This window comes from Chiloscyllium plagiosum, chromosome 2 (genome assembly GCF_004010195.1).
Source record: "Chiloscyllium plagiosum isolate BGI_BamShark_2017 chromosome 2, ASM401019v2, whole genome shotgun sequence".
NCBI lineage: Eukaryota > Metazoa > Chordata > Chondrichthyes > Orectolobiformes > Hemiscylliidae > Chiloscyllium > Chiloscyllium plagiosum.
Genome location: NC_057711.1, coordinates 61729660 through 61753544, shown reverse-complemented (window position 1 = coordinate 61753544; position 23885 = coordinate 61729660). Strand labels below are relative to the sequence as shown.

The following is a 23885-nucleotide window of genomic DNA, read 5'->3' as shown; positions in this document are numbered from 1 at the left end:
TTCAATTCCAGCCTTGGGTGACTGTCTGTGTGGAGTTTGCACATTCTCCCCGTGTCTGCGTGGGTTTCCTCTGGGTGCTCCGGTTTCCTCCCACAGTCCAAACATGTGCAGGTTAGGTGAATTGGCCATGCTAAATTGCCCATAGTGTTAGCTGCATTAGTCAGAGGGAAATGGGTCTGGGTGGGTTAATCTTCGGAGGGTCGGTGTGGATTTGTTGGGCCAAAGGGCATGTTTCCACACTGTAGCGAATGTAATCTAAATCTAATCTAATGTCATAATTGGCATTTAACATCCTCGCACAACTGTTTCACATCAAGTTGCTGTTTGAGTTATAAAGGTTTCTGTCAGACACATCTTAGCTATCTGATGATTTATAGCAGTTTGACACCGATAAATGTGTGTTATGATCTATATGTAGTGTGCGAGTAAATTTCCTGGGTCAAAGTATGTTTGAGTCTAATCTTTCATAATGCAGCACTTCGCTATGTTGTGCATGTTTCTATTGGCCTCATTGCTGGCCTGCTGCTACTCCAGTAGATCTCCACACCACTCAACAGTTCTCTGCTGATGCACGTAATGTTTTTCAATGATGAAACCATACTATGTCCATCAGCAAAAGTGTGTCAATTCAGAAATATTTAGAACATCACTAAGAATCTTAACAGGGTACTGTTTCAGATGAAACTAACTGACGAAGATCTTTGCCCAAACACATTCAGCTACCTTTCCCTTTGATACTTTATTTGACTTGCTATGTGTGATCACTATTTTCTACTTTTATTTTATGTATTCTTTATTTTCACCTGGACAAAATGATATAAAAACAGCTGCATTTAACTTGGCAGCTTAGGCTGAATTCTTGCTCAGGTCCACAGAGTTATAACAATACCCAGCTTCGAAATAGTGACGGAGAAAGGGATGGGGAGGTGTTTATGAGAATCATGCTTTCAGCCTTTGGAAGGAGCATGAGGCAGCAACAAGGGTTGCTGGATGTACAGGTGGGCTGTCGAAATGGCCTGTGTGCTGCGGCACTTTAAAAACAAGGAATAAAACAAAATATCTGCTTGGTTGCCTTTACCCTTCACACTCCCTCACTTCCCCATACTCACTCTCAACGCCACAACCATACCAACTCATGATACTTCATGCCAGCCCACCCACTCAATGTCCCTCATACTTTGCACTTCAGCCTAAGACTTCACCTAACCCTACATGGTCTCTCATATCCTCCATAACACCTTATGGCTTCCTTCCATCATTTATAGCTTCCAAGCTGATTCAGGCCAACATATTGCACTCCTCACTCTCTGCCTTTACAATTTCCATGTCAACTCACCTAAATACCACCGTGGTTGGATATCAGGATCCATGGAAGGATTAAATAAAGATCTTCAGTGTCTATTGATGAACCCACTATTAGAAAAAAATCACATTGATTAAAATCCTAATCACGACATTTAACTCTCCGTAACCCTTGATAATAATAAGTACTTGCATTCATAGTACCCATTCAAAGACTTTTTAAGCACTTGGAGCTATCAATCAGACTGTGAACTGACAGGAGCCCTGCTGTGATCATGATAACTTGTGAAATTAGTCTTGCAGTACTTTAGGCTTATGTCAACTGAATGGAATAGCAAGTATCGATTTTTATTTAATCTCTGCAGACACTTTTGTATTCAAACTTTTAAAGGGTGCAAAATGCCTTAAATGCCAGGGCAACTTTATAGCTCCCTTTGGTAGCTCCTTTTCACAGTTCCAATAAACTTGATAGTTCCAATCCATTTACTGCACATCTTACAGACATTAAAATCTACTTTTAGTGACTGTAAAGTCACTCGACCTCTCCAAAAGTGCACCTAACTTCTCCCAAAGCTGTCCTTGGCTCATATCCAAAGGGTTGAAAATGTGTTGCTGGAAAAGCGCAGCAGGTCAGGTAGCATTCAAGGAGCAGGAGGATCGATGTTTCGGGCATGATCCCTTCTTCAGGAATCCTGAAAACGTCGATTCTCCTGCTCCTTGGATGCTGCCTGACCTGCTGCGCTTTTCCAGCAACACATTTTCAGCTCTGATCTCCAGCATCTGCAGTCCTCACTTTCTCCTAGAAGATCATATCAAAAGGGTATCATACCTCTCTAAAGGGATAACCAATTTTCCAAAGAACTCCAATATGTTCGGACCACTTCCTTGCAATTCTAAAGAAATCATGTTTTGGATACTCCACTTAAAAAAAAAACTCTGATCTGTGTGAGGACAGCTATGCTTCAACTTGTGCAGTTGCCTCCATGAACAACAAATGTGCAAAACCCAAGCCACTCTCATTCCTGTGCCTACTTCATGTTAATGGTGAAGGCTGTGTTTAGGGGCAGGACATGATGTGGGCTTCCAGTGCCATTTTCTCAAAGACAGAGAGCCTCTGTCTGTGGAAAAATTAAGCCTTACTGCCTGCAATATTTAATAACCGAATTAACTCATGACAACAATAATAACAATTTGCATTATTATAACATATTTAATGTGATAAAGCATCTAATGATACTTCATAGGAGTAATTATTAAGATAAATTTTAACAACAGGCCATGCAACACATATTAGGACAGGTTATTAAAAGAGGTATGTTGTAAGGAATAGTTTAAGAGAAAAGAGGTTTTGCAGAATATTCCCCAACTTTTGGCCTAGGATTTGAGCATGCTCCTCAGAATTGTTAGGTCTCACATTAGCAGATTGAAAGAAGTGGGAAGATCAGAATAGTTGTACTACATTGCTTATCATAACTAATGAAAGCCATATATCTTCTCTCAGATAGAGTTGCAATTGCAGTTAGAGCCATTTATTCGTAGTGTTCTACCTTATGACATGAACATGTGGAATTACACAAGTTTTTAATTAAGTCACATGATGTACAGAAATTATAGTGCACAAAATCATTGACATTGCTCTGAAAGCACATCACTAAGTTGTTCTTATTTCATATTATCAATATGATTTGATCAAAATCAGACCAAACCATTCTCTTTCTTCATCCTTTGAGAATTATAATAGAAATAACTCCACAGAGGCCAGTAACCCATCACTAAGTCATTCTTTATTTACAAGTGGAGAGTCCTTGACACTGATTCAGCTTCCTCAGAGCTAGCTCTCAGAGTGAACAGGATGTCTGACTCTCCTAGTTTGATGTCAGCCAGGGCTCCCTGATTGGACCAGATTAACAGTCCCTATCAGGGATCTCATATTCTGTGAGGTCCACCTGGCTGACCTCATTACAATCACTACAATAATGTTAGTAGTTGCCTGCACCAAAATAATAATGGTTGACATTTAGGATATTTGCCAGACTGGAGATTTTATTTCTACAGATGTTACTATATCTCATTTAATTCTCTCTTGTTCATTATGACTGAATCAATCTTTCAAAACACTCCTTGAATGTGACTGCCCAAAAGACTGAAGAAGTTAAGCAAGCTGCGACTAGCTAGGAAGATGTATGGAAATGTTGGCTGTCCAGTTTGAGTGGAGTAGATACAAATTATTGAGTTACAGAAGTGTATTTGAAGCATATTAGGCTGTTAGGGTAAGGAATCTGGAAGCAGATTGGTAAATAGAGAAGAAAAGTACTGAGGACGTTTTGAGTAAATTTCTTTTCCTAACAACACTGTGGGTTTACCTACACTGTATGGACTGTGGAAATTCAAGAGGTGACTTCCCACAATTTTCTCTAGGGAAATTAGGGCTGAGCAATAAATGATGGCCTTGTCAGTGACACCAATATTCCATGATTTTAAAAAAATGGTTCAGCGGTTTCAGAGCATAAAGATGTGAGTCCTTGCCTTCCACATAAGTATTGCAAACATTGTCTATTTTCCAACATTATTATATTCCCAGGATTCTGAAAATGCTTTTAATTATTATGCAAGCTAAAGATATATATGGTATAGTTGTACTACATAAGTTCTCTTTTAATTCTTAGAATTAAATCTATTGATTGAAAAAATATTTATTCACTGTTAATTCATAAGACTTCATTCAATAAAAGTAATGTTAAATAGTTTAAAAAACACCTCTGTTAAGAATGAGAAAAGTTTAAAATGAAAACAGTTTCTCCTGTTAACCAAAAAGTGTTGATTTATGGTATAGAATCTGTGCATGCCCTGGGTCATTAATTCTCTTTATTGTCCTTTGACTTTGGATTTTCATGACAACCAATTGATTAGGATGATAAGACAGAAATAGGAACTTTAATTAATGTTCTGATAAAGTTCATAAAATGTCACAAGTCAGATTAAGACTTAGTTCCCATGAAGCCATTGTATATGTATGATTAATCAGTGTTCTGACAGTAACCGACTTGAAAATGCTACAGGCATTGCCACATTATCAAGTTTGAGTTATGATTTCAGTAAACCTTTATTATTCAAAGCATTCACTGAACCCAAAAGACAAGAAGCTATAATGTTTAAATATCAAATGCTAGCTTATGAGAATATGATCATTGTTTGCTTAATTCCTAAGAACCACACATTACAGATCACTAGATAAAATTAAGTGCAGTAATTTCACAGAATAAAATTGAGGAGGAAAAATTGCAAGACAAATAAAATTGTATACACAGCAGATCCTTTATCATCTGAAGAAAAAGAGTATGTTGATTTTACCGAATCACATTAATAGAATGATGAGCTTCAAGGGAAGATTTTATTTGAAAGAATTATGAATGCATACCATTTGTATCCCTGGATGCCTGATAAACTTAATTTAACACATGGAATGTCAGAGTGAGTGACCTTGGCGAAAGCTAGTTTTAGTTCTTGGATGTATCTTTCAATCCAGAACAGTGAACTGTCACAGTTTTCACTGAGCTGCAAATGATTACCCAGAAGCAGCCTTGTTTTCAGACAAGCCATTCTCGCAAATCCTTGATTGTACAGAATTCTCTTTTATTTGATATCAGCAAAGTGCGACAGCACTCATCTATCATGCTGTGATGTAAAATAATACTTCACTTTGCTATCTTGAAAATTCAATTTTCTGGCTCAAGGTTAGAGTGTTGGAATTTTAAGTATTCTAAACATTTAAGTTTTTTTCCTTAAATGCATTGAAGCTGTGAGTTTGTTTTTGTTCTATGCTTGTCCAGAGTTCATAATCAGCTGCATTTTATTGTAGTAAAGAAATAAAAAAGTAGCAAGTTTAACTGAACTGTTCAGGTCCAATTTCATTCTAAGTAAACATTCCCAACATTTGTCCAATCTTGGGAACATCTATTTCACCTCACAGATTGGGGATATTTAAACACCCATGAATGAGCAGGTTAGAGCTGGTGAGACAGTAACATCTTGCAATTTTTAAACCCAACCCCAACCAATTTTGGGTTGATTGCAGACATGTCAGGATGGGCTGAAAAGTGTGATGCTGGGCAAGCGCAGCAGGTCGGGCAGCATCAGAGGAGCTGAAGAGTCGACATTTCTGGCACAAGCCCTTCATCAGGAATGTGGGGCTTATGCTTGAAACGTCCACTGTCCTATTTCTTGGATGCTGTCTGACCTGCTGCGCTTTATCCAGTGCCACACTTTCTGACTCTGACTCTTCAGTATCTGCAGTCCTCACTTTCTCTCATGTCAGGATGGGTGACTAATAAACACTCAGGAAGTCACCAAAGTAGCTGCTTGTTGCCATTTTTACTGAATTTTTATTTACAACTTAGGGAGACTAGGATTCCCAGGTGTCTAAAAACCTGTGAGAGACTCTGAATCCATGACAGATTTCACTGTTTGTGAACAAGAGGAATGTTTTTCCAGACCCAACAAACTTATTTCCACTGTGTCATCCAACTTTCATTTCCAATGTCTGACTCAGATCACAGTGTTCTGCTTTATCCCTCACGTTCCTCCAAAACCTCTTCACAATACCACCCTGCCCCACCCCTCCCCCCAGCACCAGGTCAGGTAAGCTTATCTCTCCACGCTTCAGGCTCTCTGCCTTTATTCCTGATGAAGGGCTTTTGCCCGAAACGTCGATTTTACTGCTCCTCGGATGCTGCCTGAACTGTTGTGCTCTTCCAGCACCACTAATCCAGAATCTGGTTTCCAGCATCTACAGTCATTGTTTTTACCTTGTCACTTTGACTATCAGGTAGGAAATATATTTAAAAAAATTGATCCTGCCATTAAGTTTGGCTGAATGTGCAGAATCTCTTTTCCTCTGGGAATAAAGACCACACTGTACCCACTTCTCTGTGATCTCCCTCTTCCACTATTAATAAGTTTCCCTCCAGCTTTACTCAGCCTATTCCAGAGCCTGGCCACCCCTCTCCCTCTCCATAGCCAGCTTAGCCAATTAATCAAATAGAAAACATCTAGTATTTTCATTCATTTCTGTTTGAACATTTTGTTTATTTTATAGAGATGTGTTTCTTCTCATTTCTGGATTTGTATGATAATTATGAAACACCAAAAAGGTGAAGTAGTTTTCATCTTATGATTTGCTTTGTTTTTGTAGTGTACTGAAACATCATACTTCTTTGAGGTACCCAATAAAGCAGCCTGTAAGCATCTATGGCGATGTTGTGTGGAACATCATACATTTTTCAGGTATGTATCATTATATTCCATTACCACTAATTCTGAACAACAAACAGAACACTAAAAGAAGCTTTACTTGTGATAAGAAGCAATTAGTGATGGTACTCTAGTAGATGTTCATTTGCACCTAAATTATAATCTAGGTTAAAATAAATTTAAAAGCAATACCTGTAGTGTAAATTTAAGAAAGGACTCACAATTTGATAGTACAAGGTTTATATAGTTTCCAGAAGCAAAATACAGTTTATGGTAGTCAGTTGTGTGCAAAGTCTACAATTAGACATGCAGTTTCACCACTTATATTTTAACCAAGTCATCTACATGTCTCATGAGGGGCATATGGGAAGTGTAATACTGCTTTATTTGCCTTTCCTCCATCATTTAATTCACTGGTAAATAGGAGATTACATCTTGCAAAAGGGCTCAGTATATTGTTTGGTGCATCTTGGTTCAATAAAAATTCAAGCTCTCTGAGGATATCACGCCATTTGTGAAGTGCAGTAGGAGCACTATTTAACATGATCCTGAGTGTAATATCTGGTCGCTGTCATTGTATCCCCATTGATAGGGTGTAATTGCATATGTGCGGCCTGCAAAATCTGTTTGGACGCTATAGAACAAAGTCCTGAACTGAGCAACAGCACGTATAGGCAATACTCAGAACCCTAATCTGGCACACAAAATTGGACATTTAAAGTATTTTTATAAACTAGAATAATAACGCACCTGTCCATCTGGATTCACAATCCAGTGGGATCAGTCTTTTTATTTATGCATGCCTTATATGTGGAAAGTAAACAAAGATTGGAGGAGTACAACTAAAGAATTAATTCTAACTCCTTAACCCCTGGCTAAATGTGTTTTATACTTATTGTGTTTCTTTGATACATTAAGCTTGCTCTTTTAAAAAAGAGATGTTATTGCTTTAAGTGCGCTTAAACCCCGGGCCTGAAAATCTATGTATTCTTCTTTAGTCTTATATCTAACTTCAGTTTCAGAAGTCAGGAGTGCTTACATGTGGTGGGCAGCCTCTTGACAGAGTTGCAACTCAAGTATTTTAAAGGTGGTGTTGGTGGAGGTAATTTGTGGTTTAAGCCAGTCACATTTGAACTGAGCTAACAGGGACAGATGGAAATATTTTCTGAGTGACCGGCAGTTTAGCTATTTTAAAGAAACTAGCCTGTAACCTTTTAGTAGAGTTTTTTTTCCAATAGGAATATGCATTGTGCAGATTAATCAAAGCATTTCATATCCTTACATTATCTGGAAAAAAGGTGGATGTGAGAAATATACGAATACACTGGTGTAGGAGCATGAAATGCAAGAGGAGCAGGACAGAGATGGTGAAGAAGCAGTCACGACCATCAGTTCAGATACTAGCACTTTACAGAACAGTGATAAAGCAGGATCTAGATGTAGTAAGCCCCAGGGCATGACTAACTTGCAGGTAGGGCAGGAGCAAAGATAGTACAGAAGCCAGTTCTTTAAAGGGCAAGTTTGTGTTCTCCTGCAGGGAAGTCAGATAAGAGTTTGGGGTAGTTTAGAGATAAAGGCAGATGAAAGTACACAATAAAAGGTTTGTTGCAGTGGTGGTAGGCCTGCCAGAAATTATGTTGTTAGTGAGGAGAGATGTTTGGCAGCAACTTAACACAGAGCTTAAAGTTCATCCTTTCTAAGGTGGAATTGATGACCAGGACAGAACTTTTGGACCCACCCATGATGCAACAGCTAATGGACAATGCCCCAGATTCCATTGCAACTGAAACTGAAACTGCTGAGTGCTGTAGTAGAAACTCAGATGAACATCAAGACTTCTCATCTCTTGTCCTGCAAGATCAGGCTGTTGTCATCATGAAGGAGAAAGTGAGGACAGCAGATGCTGGAGATCAGAGTCGAAAGTGTGGTGCTGGAAAAGCACCGCAGGTCAGGCAGCATCCGAAGAGCGGGAGAATCGACGTTTCGGGCATAAGCCCTTCATCAGGAATGAGGGCCACCACACTCTCGACTGTTGTCATCATGGCATGATGCTACAAATGCTGGACTTTACTATGTTTATAACTGTTTCTGACAATTCAAGGTAAAATGAAGTAGTTTGAGGAAGGGCGAGTAGGGGTGTGATTTCCTACAAACTCTGCCCAGAGACAAGCTTAAGTGACCTTGTCAGTCTTTGGGAAACAGATTGGGTCAAAAGTTTTAAAGTAAGGTTCAAATTCTAACATCTGTACACAAAAGAGGAGGAAACTGACCTTGTTGTGCCCGGACATGCTGAGGCAATCAAGCAGAGTTTTAGCAAAGAAGACTCAAACCGATGGTGCTTTGTCAAGCAAGGAAAACAGATACATTTTTGGGTTAACCACCAAGCAAATTGCTGATGAGAATAGATCCTGTCTTCAAAGAAACAAAACTCATCGAAGGAGAACTGTTCTTCTAGAAGTCCATTCCATTACGCTCAGAAGGTCAATTGAACGGTTTTTGTTAAAAATGATATTGGAAGATTCAGTCTGTTAGTGTAGGGACAAGAGATCCTGTTAAATCTGCGAGGAGATTTTATTACAAGTCTACTTTTCTGAAGAGTGTATAGTGTAATGTATACACATGGTATGGAATTTCTGTTGTGGTAAGAAATTAATGTGAAGTATATATTTTACAGGTTAGTGTAGTAATTGCTGGCTGAGTAATGTTTAGCTAATTTTGACGTTTTGTTGTTTGTAACAATAAAAATCTTAACTAATGAATTGTTTTTGTGTGAAACTGAGCATCTGTCCATCAGCCATTGGGGGGCAGCATTGTGTAGGCAGCAAAACATGGCCAAGCAAAGGCTTCTCCTTCATCCCTCTACAATCCTGGATCAGTGAATTCAACATGCATTGTGACATCGAATACATCTTCCGCAACCTCTGCCTCCGGGATTATGTTTTCCACCAGGACACCTGCCCATTTTCCGAGGACTCCTTCTCCCACTTCCAACACACCCCATCCACCTGGACACCCTGAGCTGGTCTGCTCCTGCCCTCAATCTCCTTATTTCCAACTGCTGCCGGGACATTGACTGCCTCAACCTGTTCCCCCCCACCCCCCCCCCCCACCCACTCCAACCTCCCACCATCATAACATGCAGTCCTCCACTCCATCTGTCTTCAACCCCAACTTCATCATCAAACCAGCAGACAAGGTGGGTGCAGTGATAGTTTGGTGCTGAAGCCAGGCCCCGACTCAAAGACACCTCCTCCTACAGCCCCCAAAACCACAACCTCACCTCCAATCACCAAACCATAATCTCTCAGACCATACACAACCTTGACACCTCAGGGGATCTCCCACCCACAGCCTCCACCTCATAGTTCGGGAACCCCGCATTGTTCGGTTCTACCTCCTACCCAAAATTCACAAACCTTACTACCCCGGCCGGCCCATTGTCTCGGCCTGCTCTTGCCCCACCGCACTCACCTCAACACCATCCTATCCCCCCCAGTCCAGGAACTCCCCACCTACATTCGGGATACTACCCACACCCTCCACATCCTCCAATATTTTTCGTTTCCCCGGCCCCAATACCTCATCTTCACCATGGATATCCAATCCCTATGTACACCTATCCGCCATGACAAAGGCCTCCAAACCCTCCATTTCTTTCTCTCCTTCATCCCCAAGAGTACCTTTCCACTGACAATCTCATTCATTTGGCTGAACTGGTCCTCACCCTCCATAATTTCTCCTTTGAATCCTCCCACTTCCTCCAGATCAAAGGGGTAGCCACAGGTACCTGCATGGGCCCCAACTATGCCTGTCCCTTCATCAAGTTTGTGGAACAGACAACCTTCTTCAGCTACACCAGCATCATTCCCCACCCTTTCCTTCCTGATGACTGTATCGCCGCCACCTCGTGCTCCCACGAGGACGTTGAACAGTTCATCAACTTCACTAACTCGCTCCACCCCGACCTTTAGTTCACCTGGACCATCTCGGATACCCCACCTCCCCTCCTGGACCTCTCCATCTTCAGTTAACGATGACTGACCTAACACGGATATCTATCACAAACCCACCGACTCCCACAGTTACCTGGATTACACCTCTTCCCACCCTGCCTCCTGTAAAAATGCTATCCCTTACTCACAATGCCTCCACCGCATCTGCTCCCAGGAGGACCAATTCCACCACAGTGCATCCCGATGGCCTCCTTCAAAGACCGCAATTTCCTCTCCCACATGATCGATAATGCCCTCCAGCGCATCCCAACCACTTCCTGTACCTCTGCACTAGAACCCCATCCCTCCAACCGTAACAAGGACAGAACCCTCCTGGTCCTCACCTTCCACCCCATCAACCTCCAGATACATCATATCAACCTCTGCCATTTCTGCCACCTACAAACCGACTCCACCACCAGGGATATATTTCCCTCCGCACCCCTATCTGCGTTCCATAAAGATCATTCCATCAATGACTCTCTTGTCAGGTCCACGCCCCCACCAACACACTCTCCACTCCCGGCATCTTCACCTGCCACAGCAAAAATTGCAAAACTTGAGCCCACACCTCCCCCCTCACCTTCGTCCACGGCCCCAAAGGAGCCTTCCACATCCATCAGAATTTTACCTGCACTTCCACAAACGTCATTTACTATTATCAGTTGCTCCTGATGCAGTCTCCCCTACATTGGGGAGACAGGACACCTACTTGCAGAGCGCTTCAGAGAACATGTCTGGGACACACGCATGAAGCAATCCCACCGCCCCGTGGCCAAACACTTCAACTCCCCCTCCCACTCCACCAAGGACATGCTGGTCCTGGGCATCCTCCATTGCCAAACCCTTCCCTGGAGGAAGAATGCCTCATTGTTCACCTTTGGACCCTCCAATCACATGGGATCAATGTGGATTTCACCAGTTTCTTCATTTCCCCTCCCCTCACCTATCCCAGATCCAACCTTCCAACTCAGCATTGCCCTCTTGAAATGATCCACCTGTCCATTTTCCTTTCCACCTCCGTTTCTACCTCCTCTTTGACCTATCACTTCACCTCCAGTTTCATCGACCTATAGCACTCTCAGCTACCTGCCCCCCAGCACCACCACCACCCCCCTATTTATCTCTCAGTCCCCTTGGGCCACAAGCCTTATTCCTGATGAATGGCTTATGCCCAAAGTGTTTATTCTCTTGCTCCTCAGATGCTTCCTGATTGGTTGTGCTTTTCCAGCATATACTCTCAACTCAGAAGCATCTACTGGATAGATACGAGTGAAATATATATGTTCGATTAGTTGATTTTTGTATCTATCACTGAGTAGTTTGTCCATACCATGTCGCTAATGCCTGAATTTCACTGAATGTCATTCACATGTACCATGCCAGATTAGGTGCATGTGATCTCTCCAATTTTGGATCAAAACAGAACTCATAGCACTAACACTCCGGATACTATGGAGCCTGGTTTTGCAGCCAATGAGCAGAACTTAGCGGTGATAACAATGGATTTCACTGAGGAGAAAGTGAGGTCTGCAGATGCTGGAGATCAGAGCTGAAAATGTGTTGCTGGAACAGCGCAGCAGGTCAGGCAGCATCCAGGGAACAGGAGAATCGACGTTTCGGGCATAAGCCCTTCTTCAGGAAGGGCTTCCTGAAGAAGGGCTTATGCCCAAAACGTCGATTCTCCTGTTCCCTGGATGCTGCCTGACCTGCTGCGCTGTTCCAGCAACACATTTTCAGCAATGGATTTCACTCTCCAGTTAGAGAGCATGGAGGATGTCTGTGTCACCTTTCCATAGGAAACTCAATACTACTTCATTTACCTGGATAGTGTCAGGCCTTCTACTGCATTAAAGCTTAATTTCATCAGAAATCCTGCCCCCAGGAACAACACACTAATCAGAGAAGAGCAGCTCTGCAGTGTCAGCAGGAGCAGTGGCCATTACCGGTATTGAACTGGGCTCTGTTCAAGCATTCAGTGATGGATACTCTGGAGATGGGGAGGTGAGGTAGAGTGGGGTTCACAGTGTGGGTGGATCAGTCACGAGCAAAAGTTGTTCCTTCACCCATACACCCACTTTCGAGGTTTGCAATTGGCCTCCAGCAGGAAGGCTTTCCATTACCCTTCCTATTCTGGACTTAATTGGAATTGGAGCGAGGTGGAAAATGGTCTGAGCTAAGCCCTGTACCTTCCCACCCTGTCACAAGAATTATCCTGCATCCACAACACCCCAACCCCAACCTTCAAACTCAGTCCCGAAAGGGAATGCTGCAGATATTCAATCAAGCTCTGCACCAAGATGGAAATTGCAATGAGAGATACCGCTTATTCATTTTTAAATTTATTTCAGTCTTTTGGCTCTTCAATATTTTTTCTCTCATTGTTCTTTTTCTGCTGAGGCCATTATATATTCTGGAATGCAACTATATAGGCTTGGGGCCGTCTGTCCAAGTAATAAGGCACTGATTATTGAATTTCTGGGTCGTTCAATAGCTGAGCTTGATACTGTCCTTGTTTTGTCTCCTTCCTCATATGAAAAATAGATATTGTAAAACTGCACCTTATTAAGTATTATGTTCATTTTTCACCGCAGGGGAAGTATAATTTATCAATTATATCTCTCTAAGTAAAATCATTTCATTTTATTTAATCAGATTACCCGAATCCGATGAGTATTCAAATTCTATGTCTCGAAAACTTAGCAAGCTGGGATCTCTCGGGTACAGACATCGATACAGGTAATCAGATTTCTCTAAACAATTGCTTTGGCTTAAGGGAAGAAAATTGTACAGAGCAATTCTTCTTCTGAAGTAATCTTTGTTTTTTAAAAGAGGAAAAGTAACTAAACCTTGAATAAATTTGCACAGTGGAAGCATTGTGGTATTTTTGCTTAACAACCATGCAATAATTATTGGGTTTCTCATTCAAACTGGGAAACCGTTAACTGTAGACCTATTCTTTTTCATTAATGATTGGATCAGTTCATTTTGATTAATACTGATTCAAATAATCATATAAAACATCTTCCTTTTTAGTCATGTTCTGTCTAATAAATAGCTGATCTCTCTGAATCCATTTTAGATAAGTTACAGTTTCACAATACTTTATTAACCAAGCTAAATTTAACAACATCTTTCATGAAATTGACCTTTATTGAGTGCAATAAATCCACAGAGGCTTTGGACAAAGTCAACACTCAAATAAATTAAAAAAAACATTTCCCTTTTGTATCACGTCACATTGATTGTGTGCTCTTGGTTCATATTATTTGTAATTAATAGATATTATTTCTCCATTAGCAGCTAAATTTTTAACTACACTATGACAAATGACGATAAGATATAGGATCAAATTAAGACCATTTGGCCCATCAAATCTGCTCCATTGTTGAATCATGGCTGATAACATTTCTCAACCTCATTCTCCTGCTTTTTCTCCATAACCCTTTATCCCCTTACTAATCTGTCTATCTATCTCGAACTTATACACACTCAACAACTTGGTCTCCACAGCCCTCTGCGGCAATGAACCCACAGATTCACCACCCTGTAGCTGCAGAAATTCCTGCACATTTCAGTTCTATTGGGTTATCCCTTCACTCTGAAGCTGTGCCCTTGGGTTCTAGTCTCTCCTGTTAGTGGAAACATCTTCTCCATATCCACTTTATCTAGATCTCTCAGTAGTCTGTAAGTTTCAATGACATTCCCCTCATCTTTCTAAACGCCATTGAGTACAGACCCAGAGTTCTCAAATTGTTCCTAATATGACAAGCCTTCATCCTCAGAATCATTCTTATAAATCTCCTTTTAAACCCCTCCAATGTCAACACATTTTTCCTCAGACACGGGGCCGTTATGTCTGAATTCAGCTTCCACCTCTCAAACTGCAAGGTGAATTCTGTCATTTTATGGTCATTGTTCCCTTGGGGTTCCTTCACCTCAAGGGCCCTAATATTTTTGGACTTCTTTGTCATGTTGGAATCTCCAATAGGGAGTGATGACTTTAAAAAAAATGCCAGTTCAAATAATAGCTGAAAGGAAAACCTAAAAATATTTATTAAACATAAAACCAGAAAATTGCAGGTGCTTAGATCAGAAACACATTCTGTTCTGAATCCATTTATTGCCCATCCCTAATTGTCCTGAGGGCAGCTAAGAGTCAATCGCATTGCTGTGTGTATGAAGTCACATACCAGGTGACATTTCTTCTCCTGAAGGAAATCAGTAAACCAGATGGGTTTTTCCTCAACAATCATGATTATTATTAAATTCCAGATTTTTATTGAATTCAAATTCTACCATTTGCCATGGCACGATTTGAACCCAGGTCCCCAGGACATTTCCTGGGTCTCTGGATTAACAGTCCAGTGACTATACCACTCGGCCATCCCCTTCCCTGATGCTGTCAGACTTCCTGAGTTTTTCCAGCTATTTCCATTTGTGACCCCAAAATATTTTATATTTTAAAATTCTTACTCTCATACAAACTGAAAACACAATTGAGTGGTTTTGGTAGACAGCTCATGCTTTAAACTATAAACTGAATTTCTTTTATTTTTAATACAGTCAAAAAGCCTACTCCACAGAAATCTGGAACACTCTCCTTTAATTAAGTATTCAATATTCCCAGAAACAATCCAAAAATGATTACTAGCTCCTAAGGGATTGCCTTTGTTCTTTCCCTTTCCTAGAAGTATCCGAACTGTCCTTCATAATCAGGTTTTTTGTACCTGGTATTTCTCCTGTCTTAATCCTCCCGTCTTAATTTTTTTATCCTCACAAACTTGATCTTTCCGATTTGAACATGTGTTCTTAACCATATTCCTGCATGGAATTCTTAAAGACTTTTGGCCTTTAGCTGCTGTCTCTCCCAGATCCTGACAGACGGCATGTCTCTCTGAGTTATCAGGGATTTATGGTGAATCTTGTCCCCCACAAAACGCACCTCCATGAGGATGTGAATCACTTGTGGACTTTTTTTTGTGGATATATGCTGATTGGATATTCTTTTGATCCTGACCATATCCTGTCTTCGAAGTAAATGGACAGTTTAAAATCTAACTGTTCACAACCTGATATTCTCAGCACCTTACTGGGAATTTGGAGACTAAGGACACAATTTTCTCCTCCCAGGATGTGTTTTTTTAGATTAGATTCCCTACAGTGTGGAAACAGGCCCTTCAGCCCAAACCGACCCTCCGGAGAGTAACCCACCCAGACCCATTTCCCTCTGACTAATGCACCTAACACTATGGGCAACTTAGCATGGCCAATTCATCTGGCCTGCACACCTTTGGACTGTGGGAGGAAAACAGGGTACCCAGAGGAAACCCAAGCAGACACAGGGAGAATGTGCAAACTTCACACAGACAGTTGCCCAAGGCTGGAATTGAACCAGGTTCTCAGGCGCTGTGAGGCAGCAGTGTTAACCACTGAGCCACCATACCACCCTCATGTTGAGGAAGGTTCACAGAAGGGCAAATGATTGCGTGATTTGTTGTTTTCATTTCTTATTAATAAGGATGCAGAGTATTTGTGTAGTTATTTCCCCAGACTAGTTAAGGAACTAGACTTGGTTAGATTTATATTACATTTAGATTTATATTACATTACAGTGTGGAAACAGGCCCTTCGGCCCAACAAGTCCACACCGACCCGCCGAAGCATAACCCACCCATACCCCTACATCTACCCCTTACCTAACACTATGGGCAATTTAGCATGGCCAATTCACCTGACCTGCACATCTTTGGACTGTGGGAGGAAACCGGAGCACCCGGAGGAAACCCACGCAGACACGGGGGGAGAACGTGCAAACTCCACACAGTCAGTCGCCTGAGGCGGGAATTGAACCCGGGTCTCTGGCGCTGTGAGGCAGCAGTGCTAACCACTGTGCCAGCGTGCCGTCCACAATTTCTTGTTGGAAAAGGGCACATTGCTTTTGTTATCTTTCATGTTATTTGAAGGATCTTTCATGTGTTAAACACGTGGTGAAAATGTGAATCTTGATAATGACATTGCTTATTAATTTAAGGTTGTGGAGAAATTTTTTACATAAATTTAAATCTGACAAGCTTACACTGTGTTCTTATTGAAGGATGTGATTTAATTTGAATGAGATTTGTTTTTGCAGTGCTGCAGAATATGATTTTGAGATTGAGTGCTGCGGTCATCCAATTTGACAGATCTTTCCAACTGAGAACTCTCTCAGTGCTTATCTACAGGCATGCACACTTACATCCAAGTCCATTATTTGATACATGATGTGTCATTTTAGTGTTATTCCAGTTAGTAACTGCAAACTATGATTTTGTTTAGTAAGGAGTTGGTCTTCACATCTAGAACCAAGGTAGTTGATTCATTTCACAGGTACAATCCTAACCACTTGTTATAGAGTCATTGAATCCCTACAGTACAGTGAATCCCTTCAATCATGTTTGGGACCATTCTAACTTCGGTGATATAAGCAGTTTATTAATTTAATTAATTTATATACAGCAAATTTCTATGAGTATAGTTATGCATACAATCTATATATATTTAAAGTAATAAACTTTAATAAATTATTTCTGAGCAGTGGTAAGACTGCATTTCAACTAAACCGAGACCAATCCATTGAGCTTCCACGGCCAGATCAGAATGTGAAAAGAACTCGCAGTAAAACGTACCCTAAACGGACAATTCATCCTCAGCAGTCAGGTAGGTGAGTTAGTCATGTTCTAGTGACTACATTTCAACACTTATTCACTGGTCATCAGAATTGGTTGTGATGTTTAGTTTCAGCATACTGTGAATACATAAAGGGGGTTTTTTCCCACTATTTTGTCTGGCCACATTTAGAGGTGGCCAAAATATATTGTTCAAACCATTGTAGGTGGACTGAAGAGTGTGGTGCTAGAAATGCACAGCAGGTCAGGCAGCATCCGAGGAGCAGGAGAATCGACATTTCGGCAGAAGGCCTTCATCAGGAATGAGGCTTGTGGGCCGGGGTGCATCTCTCAGCTCCCTGGCCCACAAGCCTCATTCCTGATGAAGGGCTTATGCCCGAAATGATGATTCTCCTGCTCCTCAGATGCTGCCTAACCTACTGTGCTTTTTCAGCACCACACTCTCGACTCTGATCCCCAGCATCTGCAGCCCTGACTTTCTCCCATTATAGGTGGACTGTTGGGCTTAATTTCTGAATGATTATACAGCTTTGGAAAATATTGCATTGTACTGTAGGTTATGTATAAAATATTTGAGAAGTTACACTGCGACAATGTAATAGTCTCTCTTTTGTGCTTTTACTGAAAAAGATTGAAGTAAATCCTCATCTTTTTTGCTTCCAGTATAGAAATTTACATTCTGGGAATATATGTTAGCAATTTGTTTGTGTGCCTCCTTCAATTTCAAGTCTTAAAAAGTTAATGCATATAAAATCATGACGGCAAGTCCCTGTACTGCTGGGGTGCAAAGCTATTGGATGATCTATGATGCATGATAAAAAGGAATCTGTGCATGACAGATAATGTAACACTAACAGGAACCCACACATTGGTGATAGAATGATAGACTCATACTGTCATCAATTCTGTCATGCCAGAGCTACACTAAATTTCCACCAGTCCCACTGCCAAGCACTAGGCCCATAGCCTTGAACATGATGATATTTTAACTGCTCAACCAAGTACTTTTTAAAGGTGATGAGGTTACTCACCTCTACTACCGTCCCAGACAGTACATTTAAGATTGAAGACAATCTGGTTGAAGACAATTTTTCTCTAATCCCCTTGTCTTATATCTAATAATTATGGGGAGAAAGTGAGATCTGCAGATGCTGGAGATCAGAGCTGGAAATGTGTTGCTGGAAAAGCGCAGCAGGTCAGGCAGCATCCAGGGAACAGGAGAATCGATGTTTCGGGCATAAGCAGTGATATATAAGTTTAAAAATTTATCTGGGGTTAAATAGTGCATTTGTTTGCTTCCCCCAGGTGGTGTAGCTGTGACATTTCTTTAAAATGGTTGGAATTAATCCTGTGCCCTATTTTGTTTTCTTGCATTGATGTGCATGAGCATTTTCACCCTGTTGTTTTGTCAAAGGTTTGCTCTTTTAATAATTAAGATAATTGCTAATGCCTCTCGAAAAATGTATCGAAGGTGTGACAGACAACAGCTGTTCAGGAATCCCTTATGTTGGTTTACAATGTTGATCATGTGACAACTGTGCATGCAATTTTCTGATTCAAAGCTACAGTATTATATCTTTGATCATTCTGGAGAGGGCATAAATGCCACTACTTGAATCTGGCTGTATTATCAGCCAGTTGGCTGTGAAAGTCTGACCAGCATTTGAGAAGATCATGACAGATCCGTCTGTGGCCTCAACTCTTGTCTATCTACCCTTATACTCAATGACTCTGTTGTCAATCAGAAATCTATTTAAGTGAACCTTAAAAATATTCAATGACCCTGCCTTTACTGCTCTGTGAAGAAAAGTCCACAGACCAATGACTCTCAAAGAGGAAAAATAATTATCCTCAGTTTCATCTCACTGGGAGACTCCTTAATTTTAAACTGTGCCTTTAGTTCTAGTATCTCTCCTAAGGGGTAACATGCTTTAACCATTCACTCTGTCCTTAAGGATCGTGTATACTTCAATAGATCACTTCTAGTTCTTCTAAACTCCAATGAATATCGGCCCAATCTATCCAACCTTTCCTCCTGTAATGAATCAAGTGAATTTTCTTTTTACTGCATACAATGCTATTATATCCTTTCTTAAATAAAAAAATGCAAACTATACATAAAACTTAAGATGTGGTCTCATCCTTCCCCTATACATCCAAAGCAAATAATTCTTACTGATATATTCCCTTCCTTTCTAATAAACAACATTCAATTTGCTTCCTTAATGACTTGCTGAAACAACCTTTATATAATTCAGGTACCAGGATACCTAGAAGCCTCTGTCTCCCAGAGTTATACAGTCCCTCTCCAGTTGAATAATATGTTGCTTTTCTATTCTTTGTGTCAAAATGAATGAGTTCATATTGTTTCATACTAGATTTGTCACAATTTTGTTAATGATAATTTTCTTTGTTGATTATTTATATGTTGACCAGATAACAAGTATTGTGCATTTTTTTGCTATTTTCATGAGGAAAGGAATATTTAGAGAAATGCATTGTACATGTACTAATGGCTTGCTATGGTCATGTAAAATTTACTATAACTTGCTTCCACCTTTGTTGATGACCAATAAACATATTGTATAAAACAGCATTGCTTAAAAATGAGAGTTCTCTCTTTTAAGTCAGAAATGAGGATCTGTGAGGATCTGTGGAATCTCTTCTCCATAAAGCAGTGGATGCTGGTGGATTCAAGAGCTGAATTAGATAGACTTTAGAAAGGCAAGGGGGTTTAGGGGTTATGGGGTAGGGGAAGGGGCAGTGACGTGGAGTTATTATCACATTCAGATCAGCTATGACTTTATTAAATGCAAAAACGACTTGAAGGGTCAAATGGTCTAAACCTACTTCTAAGTGCCATGTTCCTATTTAATTCCCACATGATTATTGGAAATATCACAGAAGAGAACTAATCTGATAGGTATTCTTTATTTGAATGTTTTTAGAGATGAAGAACAAAATTATTAGTTCTATCTTCCCTAGGTTTAAGTCATAGCTGTACCATTTAGTTTTTACAGTGCAGTGTCTTGATTGCAGCTTTCAAAATTTATAAGGAACCAGTGGGAAATAGCGTAGGCAGAGATTTATGCTTACTTTTCCCATGAGATAAAGGTTTGAACTCACTTAAAGGAAACTAGTAAACAATTATGTCTCAATTCATTTTTGTTTTCTGATCTATTTTATTCCTCTAAAGGATAGGTTACTTTGCAGAACAAATCAATTGATCTGAAATGAGTTGATCATTAAGTAATTTCATGATTAACCATTTTATCTGTTTATTAAATAGTTAATCATTTAGCACTTGTATAAATCTTGATATGTGATATTGTTACCACAGGTCCAAACAGTGTTAGTCCTAGTCATATCAAAACAGACCGTACGGAATATGATGGCACCACCAAAGTTATTGCACCTTCACCAATGAAAAGGTAAACCTGTCTTATACTCAAGATTATTGGGTAAATCTGTACAAAGCTCTTATTTCATAACTACAATTCTAAAAAATCTGTATCCAAAATTCAGATTCAGATTGAAATTCTAAATTCAAATTTTCTTTACTTGCTTTTCAATTTAGCATTGGCATTTCTCAAATGTTGTATTCCTTTTTTTCAGGTTTCTTCATGGGTTTATCACGTGTAAATAATATAAAGCTGTACCAGCTTGAAGGGTGTTACTCATAGCTCCAATGTTTGAGTGGATAAACATAGAAATATTCAAATTTTCCAAGTGCAAGTCTGTCTATATACTGTACAAATTACTCACATAAGTTGTGGTTGCATTCCTCAAAAAGCCAGAAAATGAAACGATTTTAAATGAATCATAAGTTCTCATAGAAATCAATGTTAAAGTCAGCATTAAAGTCAGCATTAGGTTCATTCGAACAATTTCTACCCTAGAAAGAAAAACATTGCAGTCACTGTGTATTCCTAACTGAAATAACTGCAAAAGAAAGTGCATCAGTAACTATTAAATAAATATAATACAGTACATCCTGATCCCTCTATAATAGTGTTTAAAATAATTTACAAAAATATTCTCAACTATATTTTAGGATTGAATAGTCTCCATCTAGTGTTCTAACTTAGTCAGTGCAGGGAGTTACTAAGTTCCTACACTGACCAATAGATGGGGCCCTTTGGTATGAGTTCAGAATGACAGTCAGCAGAAAGAAATAGTTTTAATTCCAAAAGGAGTAGTCCAAGGAAATGTAGAAAGAGACAATCAAAGTCAGGAGGGAAGAAGCAAAACTAGATGGCCGAGTGAGTGACAAAGAATTTTGGTTCAAGTGACAATTCTACACAAAGGGGGTGGAAGGTGTTTTAACTAAATTTTACTGCAGAAAGTAAACATTCCAGAATGAGAGGTGAGTGGGAAAAGATTAAAGTGGGGATCAAAAAGCCATCCTGCAGTGAGACCAGCAGTGGACTGACATCACATACTGTACCATGATACGAGTGCAAGAAAAAAAGCTGATTGATTAGTAGAACTGGTGAATATTTTTACTTTTTAAAGTAAAAATGAAGTCTTTTGTTTGTGCTTAGGTCTCCAATGTTATTCTTTTCTCTTTTAAAATAGCTAGTTAAGTATAAGATTGATATTGGTCTATTTTAAAAGTTAAGAGATAGCATTATGGTAGAGTATAAAGAGCATGGAATCTAGAATAATGAACTTATTCAAGGTGATGCAGGCCGGTGATGTGTTGTTGCTGTAGCATGTGGAAGCTGCTGGAGATGAGGGTGATTCAGAGCAAATCTGTAGTAAGTGTTGCTGCTCAAGGAACTTTGGATCCAAGATGAGGAGCTGAAGTCTGAGTTATAGACCTGCCATTACCAGGACACTTAGCTCCAGTGTGCAATTATACCCCTCAGACTGAGGAGTTCAAAGTTGATCAGGGAGAAGAGGGTGTGACTACAGATGAGGCAGCTGTGGAGACCCAGGGAGATGCATCTAAGGAGCCTCAGCTCCTGCAATTGTCTAACAGTTACAAGGTCTGTGCAAGCTGTGCAGGGGAGAACAAGGACTGCAGGTAGAATGAGTAAACTGACAATGGTACCTTGGTACAGCATGTCATTCAAGTAGCTGAAGGAAATAGAAATAAAGTTGGGGTAGGGGACAGTAGAAATAGGGTAATAGATACAGTTCTGTGCAAATGACAGTGGAAGTCCCAAAGGGTGTGCTGCCTACCTGGTGTCAGTATTAAGAACATCTCAGGGCTGGAGAAGAACCTGGAGAGGGAGGAGGTAACAACAACATTGATAGGACTAGAAAAGGGGTTCTGCTGAAAGAATTTGAACAGTTAGGAGCCAAATTAGAAAGCAGAGCCTCCAAGGTAATAATCTCTGGATTGCACCCTGAGCTATAGGCAAGGTTGTGTAGGGTCAATAAAATCAGGGAGTTAAAGGCACGCTTCAAAGATAGTTGTGGCTGGAATGAGGTTCAGTTCATGGGGTACTGCCAGCAGAGAAACAGAAATTGCTGGAGAAGCTCAGCGGTTCTGGCAGCAACTGTGCAGAGAAAAACAAAGATAATGTTTTGAGTCTAATATGACTTTGTCAGTACTGGGTTGACGGATGCTACACTGGTAGGATGGGCTTTGTTTAAACCATGGTGGGACCAGTGTGCTAGTGAGTCAAATAACTAGGGCTGTGGAGACGTTTCAAACTAATTGGGGGAGGGGGGGGGTGGAGGTTTTGGAAAAGTGGAAATATAAGTTTACAAAGCAATAGAATATGACAGAATTAATGGGCGGCTTTGGATAACCATAGCCAGGTTGAGACAAGAAATGACAGTGATTGAAATATAGAAAAAAAGCAGTACATGGGGTCAAGGGCTTGGAAAATGACAAAACTGGCAACATTAATGGCTATTTCCTTGGAAGTATGTGTTGTTTAGAAGAACATAAATTAATGGTACAAATAGAGGCGAATGTTACGATCTTACAGCCATTACAGAGACATGGTGGCAAGGAGATCAAAGCCTGGAATTAAACATTCAGGGGTATATGACTTTTCAAAAGCTCTGGCAAAGGGTGGTGGGGTGGCTTTGTTAGTACAGGATGCAATAGGTACAATAGCAAGAGATGATCTTAGTTCAGAAGATGTGGAATCCATATGGGCGGAGTTAAGAAGTAACAAGGGCTAGAAGACATTGGCAGGAGCATTCTATAAGCCCTCTTAGAGGAGCTATTCTGTGGGACAGAGAATAAATCAGGAAATGATGCAATTATGTAAAAAAGGCATTGCATTAATCATAGGTGACTTTAATCTTCATGCAGATTCAAAAAGTCGGATTGGTTTGTGGAAGAATTAATAGCATGTATTCAGGACAGTTTCCTCGAACAATAGACTATGGATCCAACCAAGGAGCAGGCTATTTTAGATTTGGCAGTGTGAAATAAGGCAGGTTTAATAAATTAGCTCAGAGTAAAAGATCCCCAGACAATAGTGACCATAATATGGTAGAAGTTAGCATTCAATTTGAGGGGGAGAAATCTGAGTCAGAAACAACTGTACTAAAATAAAATTAAATAAGGGGAATTACTAGATAATAAAGGCTGGGCTAGAAGGAGTAAAATGGGAAAAGAGTTTAGCAGCAAAACCATTTGAAGAACAATGGCAGACATTTAAGAAAATAGTTTGCGGCTCACAACAAAGATATATTCCAGTGAGAG

General features: G+C 40.2%; 1 protein-coding gene across 5 annotated transcripts in view; it reads left to right on the top strand.

Annotated features, from left to right (window-relative positions):
• Nucleotides 1–23885, top strand: part of epb41l4a (erythrocyte membrane protein band 4.1 like 4A) — a 299725-nt gene that overhangs the window by 204489 nt on the left and 71351 nt on the right. For all 5 annotated transcript variants that reach the window (XM_043710609.1, XM_043710582.1, XM_043710590.1 and 2 more), the window contains exons 11-14: nt 6494–6585; nt 13200–13283; nt 17122–17243; nt 20553–20643. In XM_043710609.1, the coding sequence (XP_043566544.1) occupies nt 6494–6585; nt 13200–13283; nt 17122–17243; nt 20553–20643 (389 nt within the window). The remainder of the gene's footprint in view (nt 1–6493; nt 6586–13199; nt 13284–17121; nt 17244–20552; nt 20644–23885) is intronic.